This window comes from Mirounga angustirostris, unplaced genomic scaffold, assembly GCF_029215605.1.
Source record: "Mirounga angustirostris isolate CCGP_5_RB_7025 unplaced genomic scaffold, mMirAng1.0.hap1 SCAF_14, whole genome shotgun sequence".
NCBI classification, from domain to species: domain Eukaryota; kingdom Metazoa; phylum Chordata; class Mammalia; order Carnivora; family Phocidae; genus Mirounga; species Mirounga angustirostris.
In genome coordinates, this window is record NW_026991722.1 from 60,945,254 (window position 1) to 60,963,428 (window position 18,175).

Below are 18,175 nucleotides of genomic sequence, written 5' to 3' on the forward strand. Positions count from 1 at the left end.
AATACAAATAAATATGCAGATATCCCCTGCTTTTCAAAGGTTTATGTTATGCCACTTTGCTTTTACTTTAGTACCTTTCTCACTAACCAAAAGAAATCTGAAGACGATTTTTGCTTTTACGACAAGAGAAAATAGCATTCATCATTTGTTTTGCAAGTCATTAGAGAGGCAGCAAGCACCCTCATATATAAGAATGGCACCACCCAGCTCCTTCCCTGGGACCTACACAGCATCTCAGCATCAAGCCTCAACAGCTTTGAACTGTGTCTGCAAGTATCTGTGCTTTATCTTGATTTATGTTGTGCAAACATTAGCAAAATGTGTCCGAAGGCATCAGAAAAGCCTAAAAGAGGTTATTTTTTGGTTCAGGAACACTCAAAAATTCTTCCATGTAAGTTAATGGTAACTGATTCTCTACTTTATGCCATTTCAGCTTACGAAAGTTTTCCTAAGAATGCTCTATGTTCATATAACCAGGGAAAAACCTTTATCTCTAAGTTCAAATAAAAATCCTTTCTTTGCCACTACTCCTCAACCCAACCTACAGTATACTAATTGACACATCTCTGTTAGAAAACTCCCTCCAATTATATACATTTCCCTTCTTTCTCCCCTCAAGCAGTTGTTTGCCTTAGGGAGGGCCTAGGGAAAAAACGAGACCAACCCCTCCCAATGTTAAAAAAAAAAATTTTAAGGGCACGTGACTGGCGACTCTAGTTCTCAGGGTTGTGAGTTAGAGCCCCACACTGGGTGTAGAGATTACTTCAATCAATCAATCTTAAAAAAAACTGTAGAACTGTGAATAGCATGCAAGCTACAACTGTAGAATAATTAAAAGAATATGATAATGGCATTAAGGAGAGACACATAGGCCAATGGAACAAAATACAGTCCAGAAATAAACCCTCTCTCTATATCTGGTCAACTGATTTTCAATGAGGATGCCAAGACCATTCAAAGGGGAAAGGGTGTGGTGTCTCTCCCGACTGGATGGGGGCCCCCAAATGTGGGGCAACCCAATTGGGTAGAAGCCTGAAAAACGGGCAGTAAAAGGATTCACCAGAGGCAGAACAAAGGAGGTAGATATTTATCGAATACACGACAAGGGAGTGGCAGGCAGGACAGCACAGAGACTGTCTGCTAGGAGGCAGTGGGTGGAGGCTGTATTTAAAGGAGGAAGATGAGGAAGTATGGGGACTTCTGGAATTCTCCCTTTTATGGTAACTGTGCCAGGTTGTAAGTAGCCCATTGGTTAGTTAGGGCCTATGGATATTTTGAGGTGGGTGGCCTTTATGGGCCTGTTTGTATTCACCTTGCTTTACATTCCATTGCTCAAGCCTGTTGTCTAAAAGCGGCCTCTACAAAGAGCAGTCATTCCAATAAAAGATACCAGATACCGGGGGAGGGTATGTGTTATGGTGAACGCTGTGTATTGTGTAAGACTGATGAATCACAGACCTGTACCCCTGAAACAAATAATACATTACATGTTAATTAAAAAAAAAAAAAGATACTGGGAAAACTGGATATTAACATATGACAGAATGAAGTTGGAAGCACCTGGCTGGCTCGGTTTGTAGAGCATGTGACTCTTGATCTCAGGGTCATGAGTTTGTGCATTGGGGGTAGAGATTATTAAAAAAGAAAAAAAAAAAGTTGTACACTTACTTTATACCATATACAAAACTTAAGTAAAAATGAACAAAAGACCTAAATGTAAGAGCTAAAATTTTAGGGATGCCTGAGTGGTTGGTTAGGTGTCAGCCTTCGACTCAGGTCATGATCCCAGGGTCCTGGGATCCGAGTCCCACATCAGGCTCCTTGCTCAGCAGGGAGCCTGTTTCTCCCTCTCCCTCTCCCACTAATGGCCAATGCGTTACTCCATCTGTCTCTTTCTGTCAAATAAATAAATAAAATCTTAAAAAAAAAAAAAGCTACAATTTAATACTCTTAATATAAAACTTTGGGGAAAGTCTTTTTGACATTGGATTTGGCCATGATTTCTTGAATATGACATCAAAAACACAGGAAATAAAAAAATAAATTGGACTTCATGAAAATTCTTAAATTTTGTGCATCAAAGGATACTGTCATGAGAGAGAAAAGGCAACTCACAGAATGGGAGAAAATATTTGCAAATCATATACCTGAGAAGGTACTAATATCCAGGATATAAAGAACTATATACAACTCAACAGCAAAAAACCCAAACAACCCAATTTAAAAAATGGGCAAAGGACTTGAATAGACATTTCCCTAAAAAAGTAAAGGACTCTGGTACCAATTCCAATTCAGGGGGTGTTGGAGGGGGGATAACCCCCAACAAATAATTCTCACGTAACAGCAGGCTGTCCGAGAATTCAACTCAATTCTGACGCTATCTACCAAGAAATAGCATCAGATTCCACAGGTTAAGGGCTCAATCCTGTAAGACTTCCCACACTTCAGCAACTTGAACAGCTCTCAAAACGCAGACAGGCAGTCTGCTTAACAGATACCCATTTATTATAAAAGGATATAACTCAGAAATAGCCAGATGAAGAGATGCAAATTGTAAAGTAAGGGGAAAAGCATGAGGAGCTTCTATGCCCTCTTCAGGTCTACCACTCTCCCCACATCTTCACATGTTCACCAACCCCAAAACCCTGTGAACCTATGTTCTTTGGGGTTTTTATTGAGACTTCATTACATAGGCATGATGGAGTAACACACTGGCCATTAGTGAATGATTCAACCTCCAGCCCCTCTCCCCTCCCCAGAGGTCAGGGGGTGGGACTGAAAGTTCCAGCCCTCTAATCACATGGTTGGCCCCATTGGCAACCAGCCCCCATTCTTAGGCACTTTCCAAAAGTCACCTAACATAACAAAAGATGTCTTTATCACTTTCAACATTTAGAAAATTCCAACAGTTCTGGGATCTCTAAGTCAGGAACTGTGTTAGGAAGACCAAATACATATGAAAAATATATTTCTTATAAATCAAAACATTGCAAAAAGATATATAAATGGCCAATTAGCACATAAAAAGATGTTCAACATCACAAACCATTAGGGAAATGCAAAAACAAACAAAAAAAACCTCCACAAAGAGATACCATATCACATCTACTAAGAAAGCTACAATGGAAAAACAAAAACTGCAAACATTGGTGAGGACGTGGAGAAACTGGAACACTCGTGCATTGCTGGTGGGAATGTAAAATGGTACAGCCATTCTGGAAAGTAATTTAGTAGTTTTTCAAAAGTTAAACACAGAACTACCATATGAGCCAGCAATTCTACTCCTAGGTACATACCCAAAAGAACTGAACCCAAGATTTCAAACAGGTTATCTATACAATAATGTTCATAGTAGCAATGTTGGCTAGCTAGGATGCAATGGGGAAGTTACTCAAATAAGAAGGCTGAAAGAAAAAAAAAAGCTGAAAGCTATCAGCAAAGGTGAAGAGGGGAAGAGACAAGAGCAGGGAAGGAATATATTTTGTTTTGGAGAACCAACAGTTCCAGCCAAGGAGACCCCCACTCTGAGCTGTACTGGAGCTGAGGACACGCACAAAAGCCCCTAACCTTTGGCTCATTATATTACGATCTTCTATGGGCAGAGTTTTCCACCATTTTTTGAACACCGATGTACACACTACCATGTTGACATGCTAGGCATGTGCAATTGAACTGAAGTATTTATGCAAGCTCCCTGTCCCTGCCCCCTATACACTGAATAAAAGCTTCCTGTACTAACCCCATGCAAGACAGTGCTTTGGAAACTATCTCCTTGTCTCCTAATAAAAAGTGTTTTGCTTTCTTGGGTTGTGTTCAATTTGATGCACCCCAATGGCAAATCCCTTGAGTTCAGTTACAGCATTATTTACAATAGCTAAAAGGCAGGGACAACCCAACTGTCTATCTACAGATAAATGGATAAACAAAATGTGGGATATACACACAATGGAATGTTACTCAGCCATGACAGGAATGAAACTGGTATATGTGACAACATGGATGGACCTTGAAAACATTTTGCTTAGTGAAATAAGCCAGACAAAGGACAAATACTAGAACAGTCAAATTGACAGAAAGTAGAATAGAGGTTACCAGGGGTTGAGAGAATGGAAGGAGGAGGTACTATTTAATGGTAAAGAACTTATATTGGGAATGATGGAAGTTTTAATATAGATACTGGTGATGTATACACAGCACTGTAAATGTAATTAATGCTATTGAACTATACACTTACAGTTAACATGATAAATATGTTATGTATAATCTATAATTTATAAAATGCAGCAAAAAGAAAGAGCAGTATTGACAACATACAAGCATTAGTGTTGTAAGAAAGGTGAAGAGGACTGTTAGCAACAGAAAAGAAAACACTGTATTTATATCCTTAAAAAGGCATAAACTATATGAAGAATACAGAAAAAACTCATAATGGTGGTTGCCTCTAGGAAACAAACTGTGTGGCCAAAGAGGAAGAAGTTGTCACTGTATACACCCATTTGTACCTTCTGCATTTTATACCTTGTACCTGATTATCTATTACAAGAAATAAAGAGGAAAAAAAGAAAACATTGGAATGGGTCTTAGAGGTAATCTAGTTCAATTCTCTCACTTTATAAACAAGGAACTTGACCAGTACACACACTATACTCTTTTTAAAATTCGAACATCCAGGGCGCCTGGGTGGCTCAGTCGTTAAGCGTCTGCCTTCGGCTCAGGTCATGATCCCAGGGTCCTGGGATCGAGCCCCGCATCGGGCTCCCTGCTTGGCGGGAGGCCTGCTTCTCCCTCTCCCACTCCCCCTGCTTGTGTTCCTGCTCTCTCTGTCTCTCTCTCTGTCAAATAAATAAATCTTAAAATTCGAACATCCAGGGGTACCTGGGTGGCTCAGTCGTTAAGCGTCAGCCTTCGGCTCAGGTCATGATCCCAGGGTCCTGGGATCAAGCCCCATATCGGGCACCCTGCTCAGTGGGAAGCCTGCTTCTCCTTCTCCCACTCCCCCTGCCTGTGTTCCCTCTCTCACTGTGTCTCTCTCTGTCAAATAAATAAATAAAATCTTTAAAAAAATAAATAAATAAAATTCGAACATCCAATCAGGCAAGAGCTAAAGTAAATAGCAGAAGCAGATAAGAAGAGTATTTTTTTTTTTTTTTAATTTGAGAGAGAGAATGAGATAGAGAGCATGAGAGGAGGGAGGTTCAGTGAGAGAAGCAGACTCCCTGCCGAGCAGGGAGCCCGATGCAGGACTCGATCCTGGGACTCCAGGATCATGACCTGAGCCGAAGGCAGTCGCCTAACCAACTGAGCCACCCAGGCACCCGAGTATATTTTATAAGAAAACAAAAGTAACCACAAAAGAGAAAAAACAATTTTTTAATGGATTTTTAGAGGGCACTCAACTGTATGACAAAGCAAATACTACAGATTCATCATGAAAGTTATAATTAAACAATGCCATGAGTGCTCCTCAGTACCACTTCAGGCCCAAGACAAAATTAAATAAACAAGTAGGAGAAAAACATGGAAGAGAAAAAATGGAACTAGTAAATGTAGAGAGGAGTGGTAACATCTTATCAAGTGCCTGAAGCATTCCTGGAAAGACTGATGCTCCTCAGATTCTCACACACCCCTCTCCCCATTCTATCCTCCCAACCCCTGAAAACCAACAAATGTCTCACCCAATGACTCTGTCCTCGAAGTTTATCATTTGATTCTCCTACTATTTCTTCCCACACAGCAGCTGTTCGGTCAAAAGAACAAGAAGCCAAAACCTGTCCAAATTCAGGATGGGCCCATGTCACACGCCACACAGATCCACTATGTGTCTGAGGAATTATTTAAAAAAAAAAACACACAAAAAACTGACTTTACTCATATTTCACACATATAAAGTTTTACTTGAGGAAATAGAGTACAGATATTTTTACTTCAGTAAGAGCAAAAAGCTATTTAATTTCACATTTAAATAAAAAGTTAAGTTCTAGAAATTTTTAACTTTTAGAAGATATTCTCTATTTAGGATTGTGGCCGTTCTGAAGTCCTTCTAACATTTTACTAATAAAGAAAAATCCAGCTGGATAAAGTTGACCTCTTCCAGTGCTAACAGAAACCTGCTTCAGAGTTTAGCCTAACCAGGGTTTAAAAAAAAGATCTACCAGTCCACCATTTTTTTTACTTGCAAATCCTCTCTACAGGAAATGGCCACCTAATAAAATAAATAAGACTAATCAAAATTATTGGCTTCAAAAGCCTAACAGTACATAGAAACTATAGCAATAAAACACTTAACCGATTCCGATACCTGGCTACAGTGGACTATTCCAGGAAAAGCAGCAATGAGTGATCAAATTTAGAGAAGCCCAAATCCTTGTATTCTGAGAAAATAATTTAAAGCTCAGTAGCATTACCTTTAATATTTGAAAAATGGCAAATTACTATTCTTCAATTCTTCATGTTGACCAAAAGAAAAAGGAACAGATAGGTCTTAAAGCATTTCACATCCACAGAAGTTCATTTGTGCTTTCCGGTAAAGACACAGTATGACAACGAGCACCAGTCCACCAATAATGTTTATAAACTTTGTTTTATGCTTCTGTATATCTAACACTTTCACATTCAACAATCTCAGGACACTTTCATAATTGTGTAATTTCTACATGGTAAATATGTCATCCAAAGGTACACTTTGCATCCTTATTTTTTATCCTTTGTTTTGTCCAGTCTTTTTGTTTCACTTTTAATTCTTACTTATACAGGCTATCAGGTAAAAAATGCACTACAGCAGTGAGATTTTGTTAAATATTAGATTTCCAGTAAAGCGCAACCTAACTAAGAAATAAAGATTACGCAGAGATAGTCATCAAAATAAAAAGGAAACAACTATATTAGCTATCATCAGTTGAACAAAACAGTATATTTACTGGTATATTTGTTTTACTGCTATATTTGTGTTTTTTAACAGGCTTTAAAAACCTATCAAAGTATTTATGAACTAAGTTTTAAACTAAAAAGCAAGAAATAAGGGTTTCCTTTTGGAGTGATACAGTTTTGGAACTGGATAGAGGTGATAATTGTACCAACATTGTGAATGTAGTAAATGCCACTGAATTGTTTATAAAAGATCAAACTACTAATACATGCCACAACATAAATGAACCACAAGGAAAGGGAAAGTAGCCAGACATAAAGAACTACATATTGTAGAATTCCACTTACATGAAATGTCTAGAAAAAGTAAAATTACAGAGACAGAAAACAGTTCTAGTGGTTGCCTAGGGCTTGAGTGGGGAATGGGGATTGACCCCAAACAGGCAGAAGGGAAATTTCAGGGCTGATTAAAGTGTTCTAAAACTAGATTGTGGTGACAGCTGTACAAGTGTATAAATTTCCTAACATTTGTTGAACTATTCATTTAAAATTGATGACTCTAATGGTAATCTGAGTAAAGCTGTTTTTAAAAAAAGAAATAGAACTTGTACAAAATATCACAACTATTAAAAATATGCCGGGACGCCTGGGTAGCTCAGTCAGTTAAGTGTCTGACTCTTGAGCTCAGCTCAGGAGTTCAAGCCCCATGTTGGGCTCCACACTTGGCATGGAGCCTACTTAGGAAAAAAAAAAAAAAAAAAAAAAAATATATATATATATATATATATATACACACACACACATATATATATCTGCACACATACATATATATATGCAAAGAAAAAGGTAAGTAATAATACCAAAATGCTAAAAATAGTTATATTAGAATGCTACGGAATTAAAAAAAAAAAAAAGAATGCTACGGAATTGCACATTTTCCTACTCTCAAATTCTGAAGTATATTTTTGTTACTTTAATAGTTAAAAAACATAAGATACTTTAGGAAAAGAAGTATACATTTTACAATTTTCTCAAAGACAAATAGCAAGTCACTGATAATACCAAATAAATAATAAACATCTGAATTTTTTAAAAAGCACTGTAAAAATACTAACCTTCCAGCTAGCGGTACAATGCCAATCCCCACTTTCACTTTTATCCCAGACCTGTAAGAAAACAAAAGACATATTTTATTCCTACATATTCCTACAAACATGAAAAACAGTAACACTGGATCAGTATTAGGGCAAAAGAAGCAAACATAAATTCACAAAATAACAACAACCAATAAGTAAACATTCATGCACATACTAACTGAGAACCTGGGGAGTGCCAGACACCAGGCTGAGCACTCAGGGGTCAAGGAATTTGTGCTCTCGTAGGTAACGGTAGGTAACAGAGATGAGTACAGTTGCAGTCAAGTCTTGTTATTGAAGAAGTTGTGTTCTACGATGTTGCTGAGAACACTGAATCAGCAAATACTAAACCACCGCTGCCAGGGGAAAGACAAGGGAAGATCCGTAGGAGCCTGTGTTCACAAAATATTTGTCAACCAATCAATACATAACCTTGTTTTATGTATGTACCTGTTTAATGACACCTTTTTAGTGTATATTATTGATTCATTAACACTGAAATCATAGCTAACAGTAACTGTCTGAATGAAGCTTTCCTAACACATAACATTTTCTCCAGAGGGCAATCACAGCCTTCCTGCACCTAGGAACATTAGGAAGCACTTCAGCATTACACCTGGGGACAATTTTAAACAGTGAAATCACCAACAAATAAACAAAAATGTGAAAAATGCAGCACAAAATAGACAAGGAAAAGGACACTTGTTTACAAAATAAGAGCCCAAACAAGCAGTGTCACCCTGTTTAACCTCAGCTGGAAACATGCACTTCAGGCAACTCCCAATTTTTTGCTACTCTGTGCTCATGTCAGCAAATAACTATGAGCACTGATTTTGGGATTACAAATAAATTGTAAAAAGTAGGTAAATTCACAAATACAGAATTTGCTAATAATGAGGATCAACTGTATATCTAACAACAAAAGCAAAATACTGACTCTTAACTATCAAAAAATATAGATGACAGGGGTGCCTAGGTGGCTCAGTCAGTTAAGCGGCTGCCTTCAGCTCAGGTCATGATCCTGGGATCCAGTCCCACACTGGGCTTCCTGCTCAGCAGGGTAGTATGCTTCTCCCTCTCCCTGCCACTCTGCCTACTTATGTGTACACTCTGCCTACTTATGTGTGCGCTCTCTCTCTCTCTGTCAAATAAATAATATCTTTAAAAAAAAGAAGTGATAAATTCCTCAAGAAACGAAAAATAGAATTACCACATGATCCAGCAATTCCACTTCTGGGCACATACCCAAAAGGGCTGAAAGCAGGGTCTCAAAGAGAGATCCATACACCCACATTCATAGCAGAATTACCCACAATAGCAAAAATGTAGAAGCAACCCAAGTCCACTGACAGATGAATGATAAGCAAAATGTAGTTAATTCACAATACATATTCAGCATTAAAAGGAAGGGAAGGAGGGAAGAAATTTTGATGAACTACATTTTGCTTATCATTCAGCCTTAAAAAGGAAGAAATATTTACAATACATATTCAGCCTTAAAAAGGAAGAAGATTCTAACATAGATTCCAACATGTACAAACTTCAAAGACTCTATTCTAAGTGAAATAAGATAGTCACAAAGCAGACAAATATTGTATGATTCCACTTATATGAGGTACACAGAGTAGTCAAATTGTTAAGACAGAAAGTCGAATGGGGATTGCCAGGGGATGATGACAGGGAGAATGATACAGAGTTTCAGTTTTGCAAAATGAAAAGATTCTGTAGATAGATGGTGGCGATGGCTGCACAAAGATATGAATGTACTTAATACTACTGAACTATATACACTTAAACATGGTTACAAGGGTAAATTTTATGTTACGTGTATTTTACCACAATTTACAAAAATTAAAATGTTAATAACGCCTGGCATGGATAATGATCCTACCAAATCAATACTCTGGCAGTGTAAAATAGAACCTTGGAAATGGCAATATGCCAATTATTCACAAAAGCTTTCAAAATATTCACTAGTTTCTCTACTTGAACGAGGTTAAGAAAATCAGTCAAAACACACGAAAAGCTAAAGTAATGAAGATTTTCATTGCAATACTACTTCTGACAGACAAAACCTACAAAATCGAAAGATTAAAAGATTCAATAAGTGGATAAGGAAAAAAATGTTTGGCATATTCAGTTAACAGAAATTAATGCAATATTCGACAAGTGGATTGATGAATGGATAAAAAAGTGTGTACATATACAACAAAATAGTCAATCTTTTTTTTTTTTAAGATTTTATTTATTTGACAGAGAGACAGCGACAGAGAGAATATGGGGGGGGGGGGGCGCTGGAGAGGGAGAAGCCTGACTCTGGGCTGGATCCCAGGACGCTGGGATCATGACCTGAACCCAAGGCAGACACTTAACGACTGAGCCACCCAGGCGCCCCATCAATTTTTTTTTTTTTAATTTTATTTATTTGTCAGAGAGAGTGCGCGCACAAGCAGGGGAAGCGGCAGGCAGAGAGAGTGCAGGCTCCCTGCTAAGCAAGGGAGCCTGCCTGGGAACTCGATGGGGGGGGGGGGGGGGATCATGATCTGAGCCCAAGGCAGACTCTTAACCTACTGAGCCACCCAGATGTCCCAATGTTACTCAATCTTAATGAAATTATGATACATGTTACAAATACCAATGAACCTTGAAAACATCATGGCAAGCATAATAAACCAAACACAAAAGGACAAATATTGAGATACTCAGCATAGTCATTTGTATGAGATACCGAGCATAGTCAAATTTATGACGAAAGGATTAGAAGTGACCAAGGGCTGGGGGCAGTGGGGAAGAAGTTACTGCGTAGAGTTTTAGTTTAGGATGAAAAGAAAGTTCCAGAGATGAATAGTGGTGATGGTTGCACAACAATGTAATTTGTGCTTATTGCCATTTAACTATAAAATATACTTAAAGATGGTTAGTTTACCACAATTTAAAAAAATTTTTAAGTGAATTTAAATCTTTTAGGAATTACAACGCTATTTTTCAGAAGGGAATTTATGTATCTGTGTATCTATGTATTTTAGAGAGAGTGAGTGCATGGGGAGAGGGAGGAGAGAGGCAGACCGCCGCTGAGCTCAGAGCCCCACGCAGCTCCATCTGAGGACTCTGCTGTCAGGACCTGAGCTGAGATCGAGTCCCATGCTCAACGAACTGAGCCACCCAGGCGCCCCAAGCCTAGTTGTTACTAACTATCTTTGAGGGATCACTAGTACCAAACTTGTCTGTGAAAACAAGTGGTAAAAACTGTCCTTCAGCTTTTCAGTTATTTTGGAGTCGTCGAGAATACACATAATCCACACTCCAGCTTTCGTCTTCAAGACTATTATCATTTACTGTATAATAATCTCTAAAGTTCCTAAATCCCAAAGACCATCCTCTTATCATAGAAATTCTGCTTGTCAGAGCAGTGTGCATCTACACGAACTGTAAGAAACAAACATGGATTTATGTTTCTTCCACTGCGAAAAGAGATGAGCTTCCTATCTGAACATAAAGAGAGAACAATCTCCCCAAGATGGGGACAAGTCACACAGCACTTGAGACAACAAGGCGAACTGACTGCATTACAAGTCGCAAGGCAAAGTCCCCTGGCTGAACCAGCGTGGTAACAAGACAACTATTCCCAAACCCGAGCGGTCTGACAAATCCCTCGCGCACACAAGCTGAGGGGCTCTCTGGCTCTTGCCCGCAAGGACCCGAGCCTGCGCGGGCTGGAACACGCGTGCTCCCAAGGCCCCAGTGGCGGGAGCGCGCACGTGGCCACGACGCCCGCCCTCCCCCTCCGCGCAGGCGCAAGGCAGCGTGCCACCTCCCACCCCGGGGCGGGGGGGCGGCTGTGACCCCACAATACTGAGGCAAGGATGGAGGAGCACACCAGCCGCCGGCTCGCCTTGGGCTCCAAATCTCGTGCCCAGCGGCGCGCCTCAAAATCGGGGGGTAGTCCCCTTTCCAAGCGCCGCTCCTTCCGCTCTAACAGGGAATCATGCACGCTCTCACTTCCCCTCCTTCCGGGCCCGGCCCCGCCCCAAGGCTCCGCGCACACCTTGACGCTCTGGTCGCTGGAGCAGGTAGCCATCCGTCGCCCATGGAAGTCGAAAGAGACATCATGGATGAGATCTTTATGGTCCGCCGCGATGTGGCGCGCCACAAACATGGCTTCCGTCAGGCCGCGCCTCCTCCGTCTGCCCCTCCCACCACCGAAGAGGGCGGCCGCGGCGGCGCGGGGACCGCAGCCCACCAGGACCCCGCAGCCGACAGGGCGCGCACGGCGCGTTAAGTCCGCGCGCAACCCGCGCTGCGCCCCGCCCCTTTACCCGTCATGCCCCGAAAGGCTGCGGGGAGAGCGACTGCGCCTGCGCCTCCTGAAAGAGCCCTGGATCGGGAAGGCTCTATTCCTGGCAGGCTCGACTTTGCTGTGCTGTAATGAAAGTTAAAAGAATTTATTGTTAAAGTATGATAATTGGGAAAAGTGAGAAAGTTCGAAAAAAACATCCACAGACTTGGGCCTTGAGTCAGTATTGGTCAGTGTCTAACCCCCTACCCAGACACTGGCTCAGAGCAAGTGAAGACGGAAGGGCGCTTTGCTGGGACAGTTAGGAGCAAGGAAGGGTGGAAATATGCCGGAAGAGTCCAGGCTTAGCCTAAAAATAAAGAGAGGAGGGATAGAGTTGAGAGGGAAAAACCAAGGGGTTATGGAGGTCGAAGAGCTGGTGTGAAGGAGAGAAAAGGTAAGGATCCAAAGTCATCAAAATGTTTATAAAATTTTCACAGAACAGGCTTGGGGGTGTCAAGAACCAAGATATGGGCAATAAGATACTGGAAATTAGAAAGTTCTTCGTGAAGAAACTCAAGTCACCTAAGAAAATGGCAGGAGCCAAAATGACCTGGAAGACCAAGAAGTCTGGAGCTAGATTTCTCAATAAAGAAGCAAAACAAAAACAAAACCCTGGCAAGAGACCAGTGAAAAAGAGCCCTCAAATCAATGATTCTGTCAAACCCAGAATTTCCCTTGCCTATCTGAAAGTAGAGCATTTCTATAAAACCTTTCCTAAGATGAAATGGCATACAGGGAAGAATCAATTACCATAAGTTTCCATGGAAACTTTTTAAGCGGTCTCAGACCCAAAAAAATAAATTCTCTTAGGCTTTTCTGATACCATCTTAGGTCACACGTTGTTAATGGATGCACAAAATAAATCAACATAAGGCACAGATGCTCACACAGACAGTTCAAAGCTCTGGCAGCTTGATGTTCAGATGCTGTGTAGTTTCCAGGGAAGAAGTTCTGTATTGCCACTGATGCTCCCAGTTACTGCTGCCTCTATAAACAGCTAGCTGCAAGACAAACACTGAATGTTATTTTCACTTTTCACCTCTTTCTGTAAAAGGAAAAATCCCCTTTAGATTTTTGTTTTCTGTTAGCAAAACAGGTACTGATACAGGTCTTGCATAAAAGCAAAGTGGTGTAACATGAACTTTCAAAAAGAGGGGGATGCCTCTATTCTGCAGAGATTTTAGCGATTTAGGGTATTTTGTTTATCAGGCATTCTAGAGGGCTTAGTGGTAAAATTAGGATGGGAAACGGTGGAATATTAGGTTGGGGGAATGGAAATAGAAAAAAAATTCAAAAATAAGCCTGCAGAAAGGGTTTATATTTTGGATTATGGCCAGAAATGAGAAATGACAAGAATGTGGGGCGTGGTGAGATTAGCAGCCTGGAAAGTTTTCAAAATAATTAGTCCCAGATGTCCCCTGATGGATTGCACAGAAACCTGCAGAGGGAGGTGGAGAAATGACTTAGCCTTTCTGGAATTTTTTTTACTTGCCTTTTTTTTTTTAAACTAAAAATAAAATGTTGGGTTACCTGGGTGGCTCAGTCAGTTAAGTGTCCTACTCTTGATTTCGGCTCAGATCATGATCTCTGGGTTGTGAGGTTGAGCCCCAGATTGGGCTCCACTCTGGGCAGAGCCTGCTTGAGATTCTCTCTCTGCCCCTCTTCCCCTGCCATTCTCCCTCTCTTAAAAAAGAAATTAAAAAAAAAAAAAAGTAAGATGTTATTGATACTTTACCAGACAGGCCCAAGATCTGTGAGTTGCGGGTACGATTACTAATAACAACTGTAACTGCTTTAAGGTCAAAAAGACTCATTTCCAAAAACAATACTCACTATCTATAAAAATCCAATCAATTTAGAAAAGCTCTAAAACTTTTTTAAGTTTCATTTATTTAAGTAATCTCTACACCCAATGTGGGGCTCGAACTCACAACCCCAAGATCAAGAGTCATATGCTCTTCTGACTGAGCCTAAAAGCTCTAAAATTTTTTTTAATATTCTTTAAATTAGGGGTGCCTATGCACCCCAATGTTTATAGCAGCAATATCCACAATAGCCAAACTATGGAAAGAGACCAGATGTCCATGGACAGATAAATGAATAAAGAAGATGTGGTGTGTATGTGTGTGTGTGTGTGTGTGTGTGTGTGTGTATATATATATATATATATATATATATCTACAATGGAATAGTACGCAGCCATCAAAAAATGAAATCTTGCCATTTGCAACAACATGGATGGAACTAGAGGGTATTATGCTAAGTGAAATAAGTCAATCAGAGAAAGACAATTATATGATTGCACTGATACGTGGAATTTAAGAAACAAGGCAGAAGATTATAAGGGAAGAGAGGAAAAGATGAAACAAGACAAAACCAGAGAGGGAGACCAACCATAAGAGACTCTTAATCTTAGGAAACAAACTGAGGGTTGCTGAAGGGGAGGAGGGGGGTGGGGGGATGGGGTACCTGGGTGATGGACATTGGGGAGGGTATGTGCTGTAATGAGCACTGGGTATTATATAAGACTGATGAATCACAGACCTCTACCCCTGAAACAAATAATACATTATTTGTTAATTTGAAAATTTTAAAAATAATAAATTAGAGGTGCCTGGGTGGCTCAGTCGGTTAAGTGTCTGCCCTCAGCTCAGGTCATGATCCTCCCAGGGTCCTGGGATTGAGCCCCACACCAGGCTCCCTGCTCAGCGGGGAGCCTGCTTCTCCCTCTCCTCCCTGCTCATGCTCTCTCTCTGTCTCTCAAATAAATAAAATCTTTAAAAGTATATATTTTTTAAATTAAAAAATATTTTTACAGCTCAGAGACAGTAAACAGATCAATATTTGCCAGAGATTATCTAGGTGGAGGGTTGAATAGGTGAAGTACAGAGGATTTTTTTTTAAGACTTTATTTATTAGAGCAGTTTTAGGTTCACAGTAAAATGGAGCAGAAAATACATAGAGTTCTCATATACATGCCTCCTCTACCCCCACGCACGGCCTCCCCCACTACAATTGCTAGCAACACAGTAATACAGTTGTTATAATTGATGAACTATGCTGACTCATCATCATCACTATCACCCAGAGTCTATAGTTCACGTTGAGGTTCACTCTGGGTATTGTATATTCCATGGGTTTTGACAAATGCATGGTGACATATACCCACCATTGTAGTATCATACAGAATAGTTTCACTGTCTTACAAATTCTCTGTGCTCTGCCTATTCATCCCACCCTCCCCCCAACCCTGACAACCAATGATCATTCAACAGTCACCAAATATTTTCTTTTCCAGAATGTCATAAAGTTGGAGTCATACAGTATATAGCCTTTTCCAATCAGCTTTTTTCACTTGGTAATGTACATTTAAGGTTCCTCCGTGTCTTTTCAGGACTTGATAGCTCATTTTTTTTAGCACTGAATAATATTTTTTTATTAACGTATAGCTGACTTTTTTATTTTTTTGAAGTATAGTTGAAGCTCTGAATAATATTCCATTGTCTGGATGTACCACAGTTTATCAATCCATTCACCTATTAAAGGACATCTTGGTTGTTTCTAAGTTTTGGCAATTATGAATAAAGCTGCTATAAATATCCATGTGGACATAAATTTTCCAATTCTTTGGATAGACACACAGACACCAAGGACTGTGACTGAGGTATCATATGGTAAGAGTATGTTTAGTTTTGCAAGAAACCACCAAACTGTCTTCCAAACTGGCTGTACCATTTTGCATTCCCACCAGCAATGAATGAGAGTTCCTCTTGCTCCACATCATCACCAGCATTTGGTGTTGTGTTTTGGATTTTCATCATTTTAATAGGTGTGTAGTGGTATCTCATTGTTTTAATTTCCATTTCCCTGATGGCATATGATATGGAGCATCTTTTCATATGCTTATTTGCTGTCTGTATATCTTCTTAGATGAGGTGTCCAAGTCTTTTGCCTGCCCCCCCGCTTTTTTTTAACCAGGTTTTTGTATTATTTCTGAGTTTTCAGAGTTCTTTGTATATTTTGGATAAAGTCGTTTATCAAATGTGTCTTTTGCAAATATTTTCTCCCATTTTGTGGCTTATCTTCTCATTCTCTTGGCCATTTCTTACATAATTATTATACGACTATTTACTATAAGAAATGTTTGGGGCGCCTGGGTGGCTCAGTCATTAAGCATCTGCCTTGACTCAGGTCATGATCCCAGGGTCCTGGGATCGGGTCCCACATCGGGCTCCCTGCTCGTCGGGGAGTCTGCTTCTCCCTCTCCCACTCCCCCAGCTTGTGTTCCCTCTCTCACTGTGTCTCTGTCAAATAAATAAATAAAATCTTTAAAAAAAAAAAAAGAAAGAAAGAAAGAAAGAAAAATGTTTGAGGGGTGCCTGGGTGATTTAGTCAGTTAAGCATCTGCCTTCAGCTCAGGTCATGATCTCAGTGTCCCGGGATCAGGCCCTGCTTTGGGATCCCTGCTTGGCAGGGAGTCTACTCCCTTCTCCCTCTGCCCCTCCCCCTGTTCACTCTCTCTGTCTCTGTCTCTCTCTCAAATAAATAAGTAAAATCTTAAAAAAACAAAAAAAGAAAGAAAGAAATGTTTGAAAATACAAGTTTATATAGGGGCACCTGGGTGGCTCAGTAGGTTAAGCATCTGCCTTCGGCTTGGATCAGGATCCCGGAGTCTCAGGATTGAGCCCCTCCTAGGGCTCCCTGCTCAGCGGGGAGTCTGCTTCTCCCTTTGCCCCTCACCCCACTCGTGCTCTATCTCTCTCTCTCAAATAAATAAATAAAATCTTTTTTTAAAAAAAAAACAAGTTTTTATAGAGTAAAAAGTTAAAGTTCCCTTTCACCCCACAATCTAATCTTCCTGCCCAAAAAATCTGATTGTTACTCTGTTACCCCTTCACACATTTTCTGTGGATTTACAGAACATAAAACATATAAGTGTACCTAGTTTCAGAAAGTTTGTTTGGTTTTTGAAAATAAATTTACAAATACTATACCATTTTTTGCTTTTTAAAAAATATCCAATATGCCTTAGAGATCCTTCTACATGGCCCCAGTTCATTCTTTCAATCTTGTAACCTATGCATTCCAAAATATGGATGAATTGTGGTTTATTTAACCATTCTCCTGCTAACGTACTAGCATGTGAAGATCACCATAATAAGTTCATGTAAGTTTAACTATATGTGCTGCATTATAGTTCTAAAGTTTTTCTTCATATAATTGTACATGTTTCTAATTAGGCTTATTAAATCTTTTAACAGTTTCTTATACTATTGTGAATGGGCTCTTTTTGGGGGGAGAACCCTTTTTTTTCTATATTGTTTATAAGAAAGCTATTACATTTTGTATGTTTATTTTTTTAAAAGATTTACTCATTGGGTGCCTGGGTGGCTCAGTCGGTTAAGCATCTGCCTTCAGCTCAGGTCATGATCTCAGGGTCCTGGGTTCGAACCCCACATCAGGCTCACCACTTCACTGGGAGTCTGCTCCTACCTCTCCCTCTGGCCCTCCGCCGCTCATGCTCTCTCTCTCTCTCTCTCTCTCAAATAAATAAATAAAATCTTTAAAAAAAGATTTATTCACTTATTTGAGAGAGAGAGAGAGAGAGTGGGGTGGGGGAAGGGGCATAAGGAGAGAATATCCAAGCAGACTCCCACTGAGTGCAGAGCCTGACACAGGGCTCGATCCCATGAACCATGAGATCAGGACCTAAACCAAAGCCAAGAAGAGTCAGATCCCCGACCAACTGAGCCATCCAGGAAACCCTAAATTTTGTATGTTTATTTTGTATTTGTTCCCTTATTGGATCCTTAGTTCATTTAGCTTCTACATTGAATTT

General features: G+C 40.0%; 1 protein-coding gene across 19 annotated transcripts in view; it reads right to left on the minus strand.

Moving 5' to 3' along the window:
• Positions 1-12,314, minus strand: part of LOC123852770 (nucleoporin SEH1) — a 167,648-nt gene extending 155,334 nt beyond the window's left edge. For 7 of the 19 annotated variants that reach the window (XR_008507057.2, XR_010407335.1, XR_010407336.1 and 4 more), the window contains exons 1-3: positions 12,046-12,314; positions 7,980-8,030; positions 5,676-5,822 (exon numbers count right to left, since the gene is read on the minus strand). Coding sequence is in view for 15 of the 19 variants with exons in the window: in XM_064577975.1 (XP_064434045.1) it covers positions 5,676-5,822; positions 7,980-8,030; positions 12,046-12,156 (309 nt within the window). In the remaining 4 variants the exon portion in view is untranslated. Of the gene's footprint in view, positions 1-5,675; positions 5,823-7,979; positions 8,031-12,045 lie in introns of those variants that run through there. The other 12 variants (XM_064577978.1, XM_045887059.3, XR_008507059.2 and 9 more) reach the window with 11 other exon arrangements.
• Between the last annotated feature and the right edge of the window lie 5,861 nt (positions 12,315-18,175).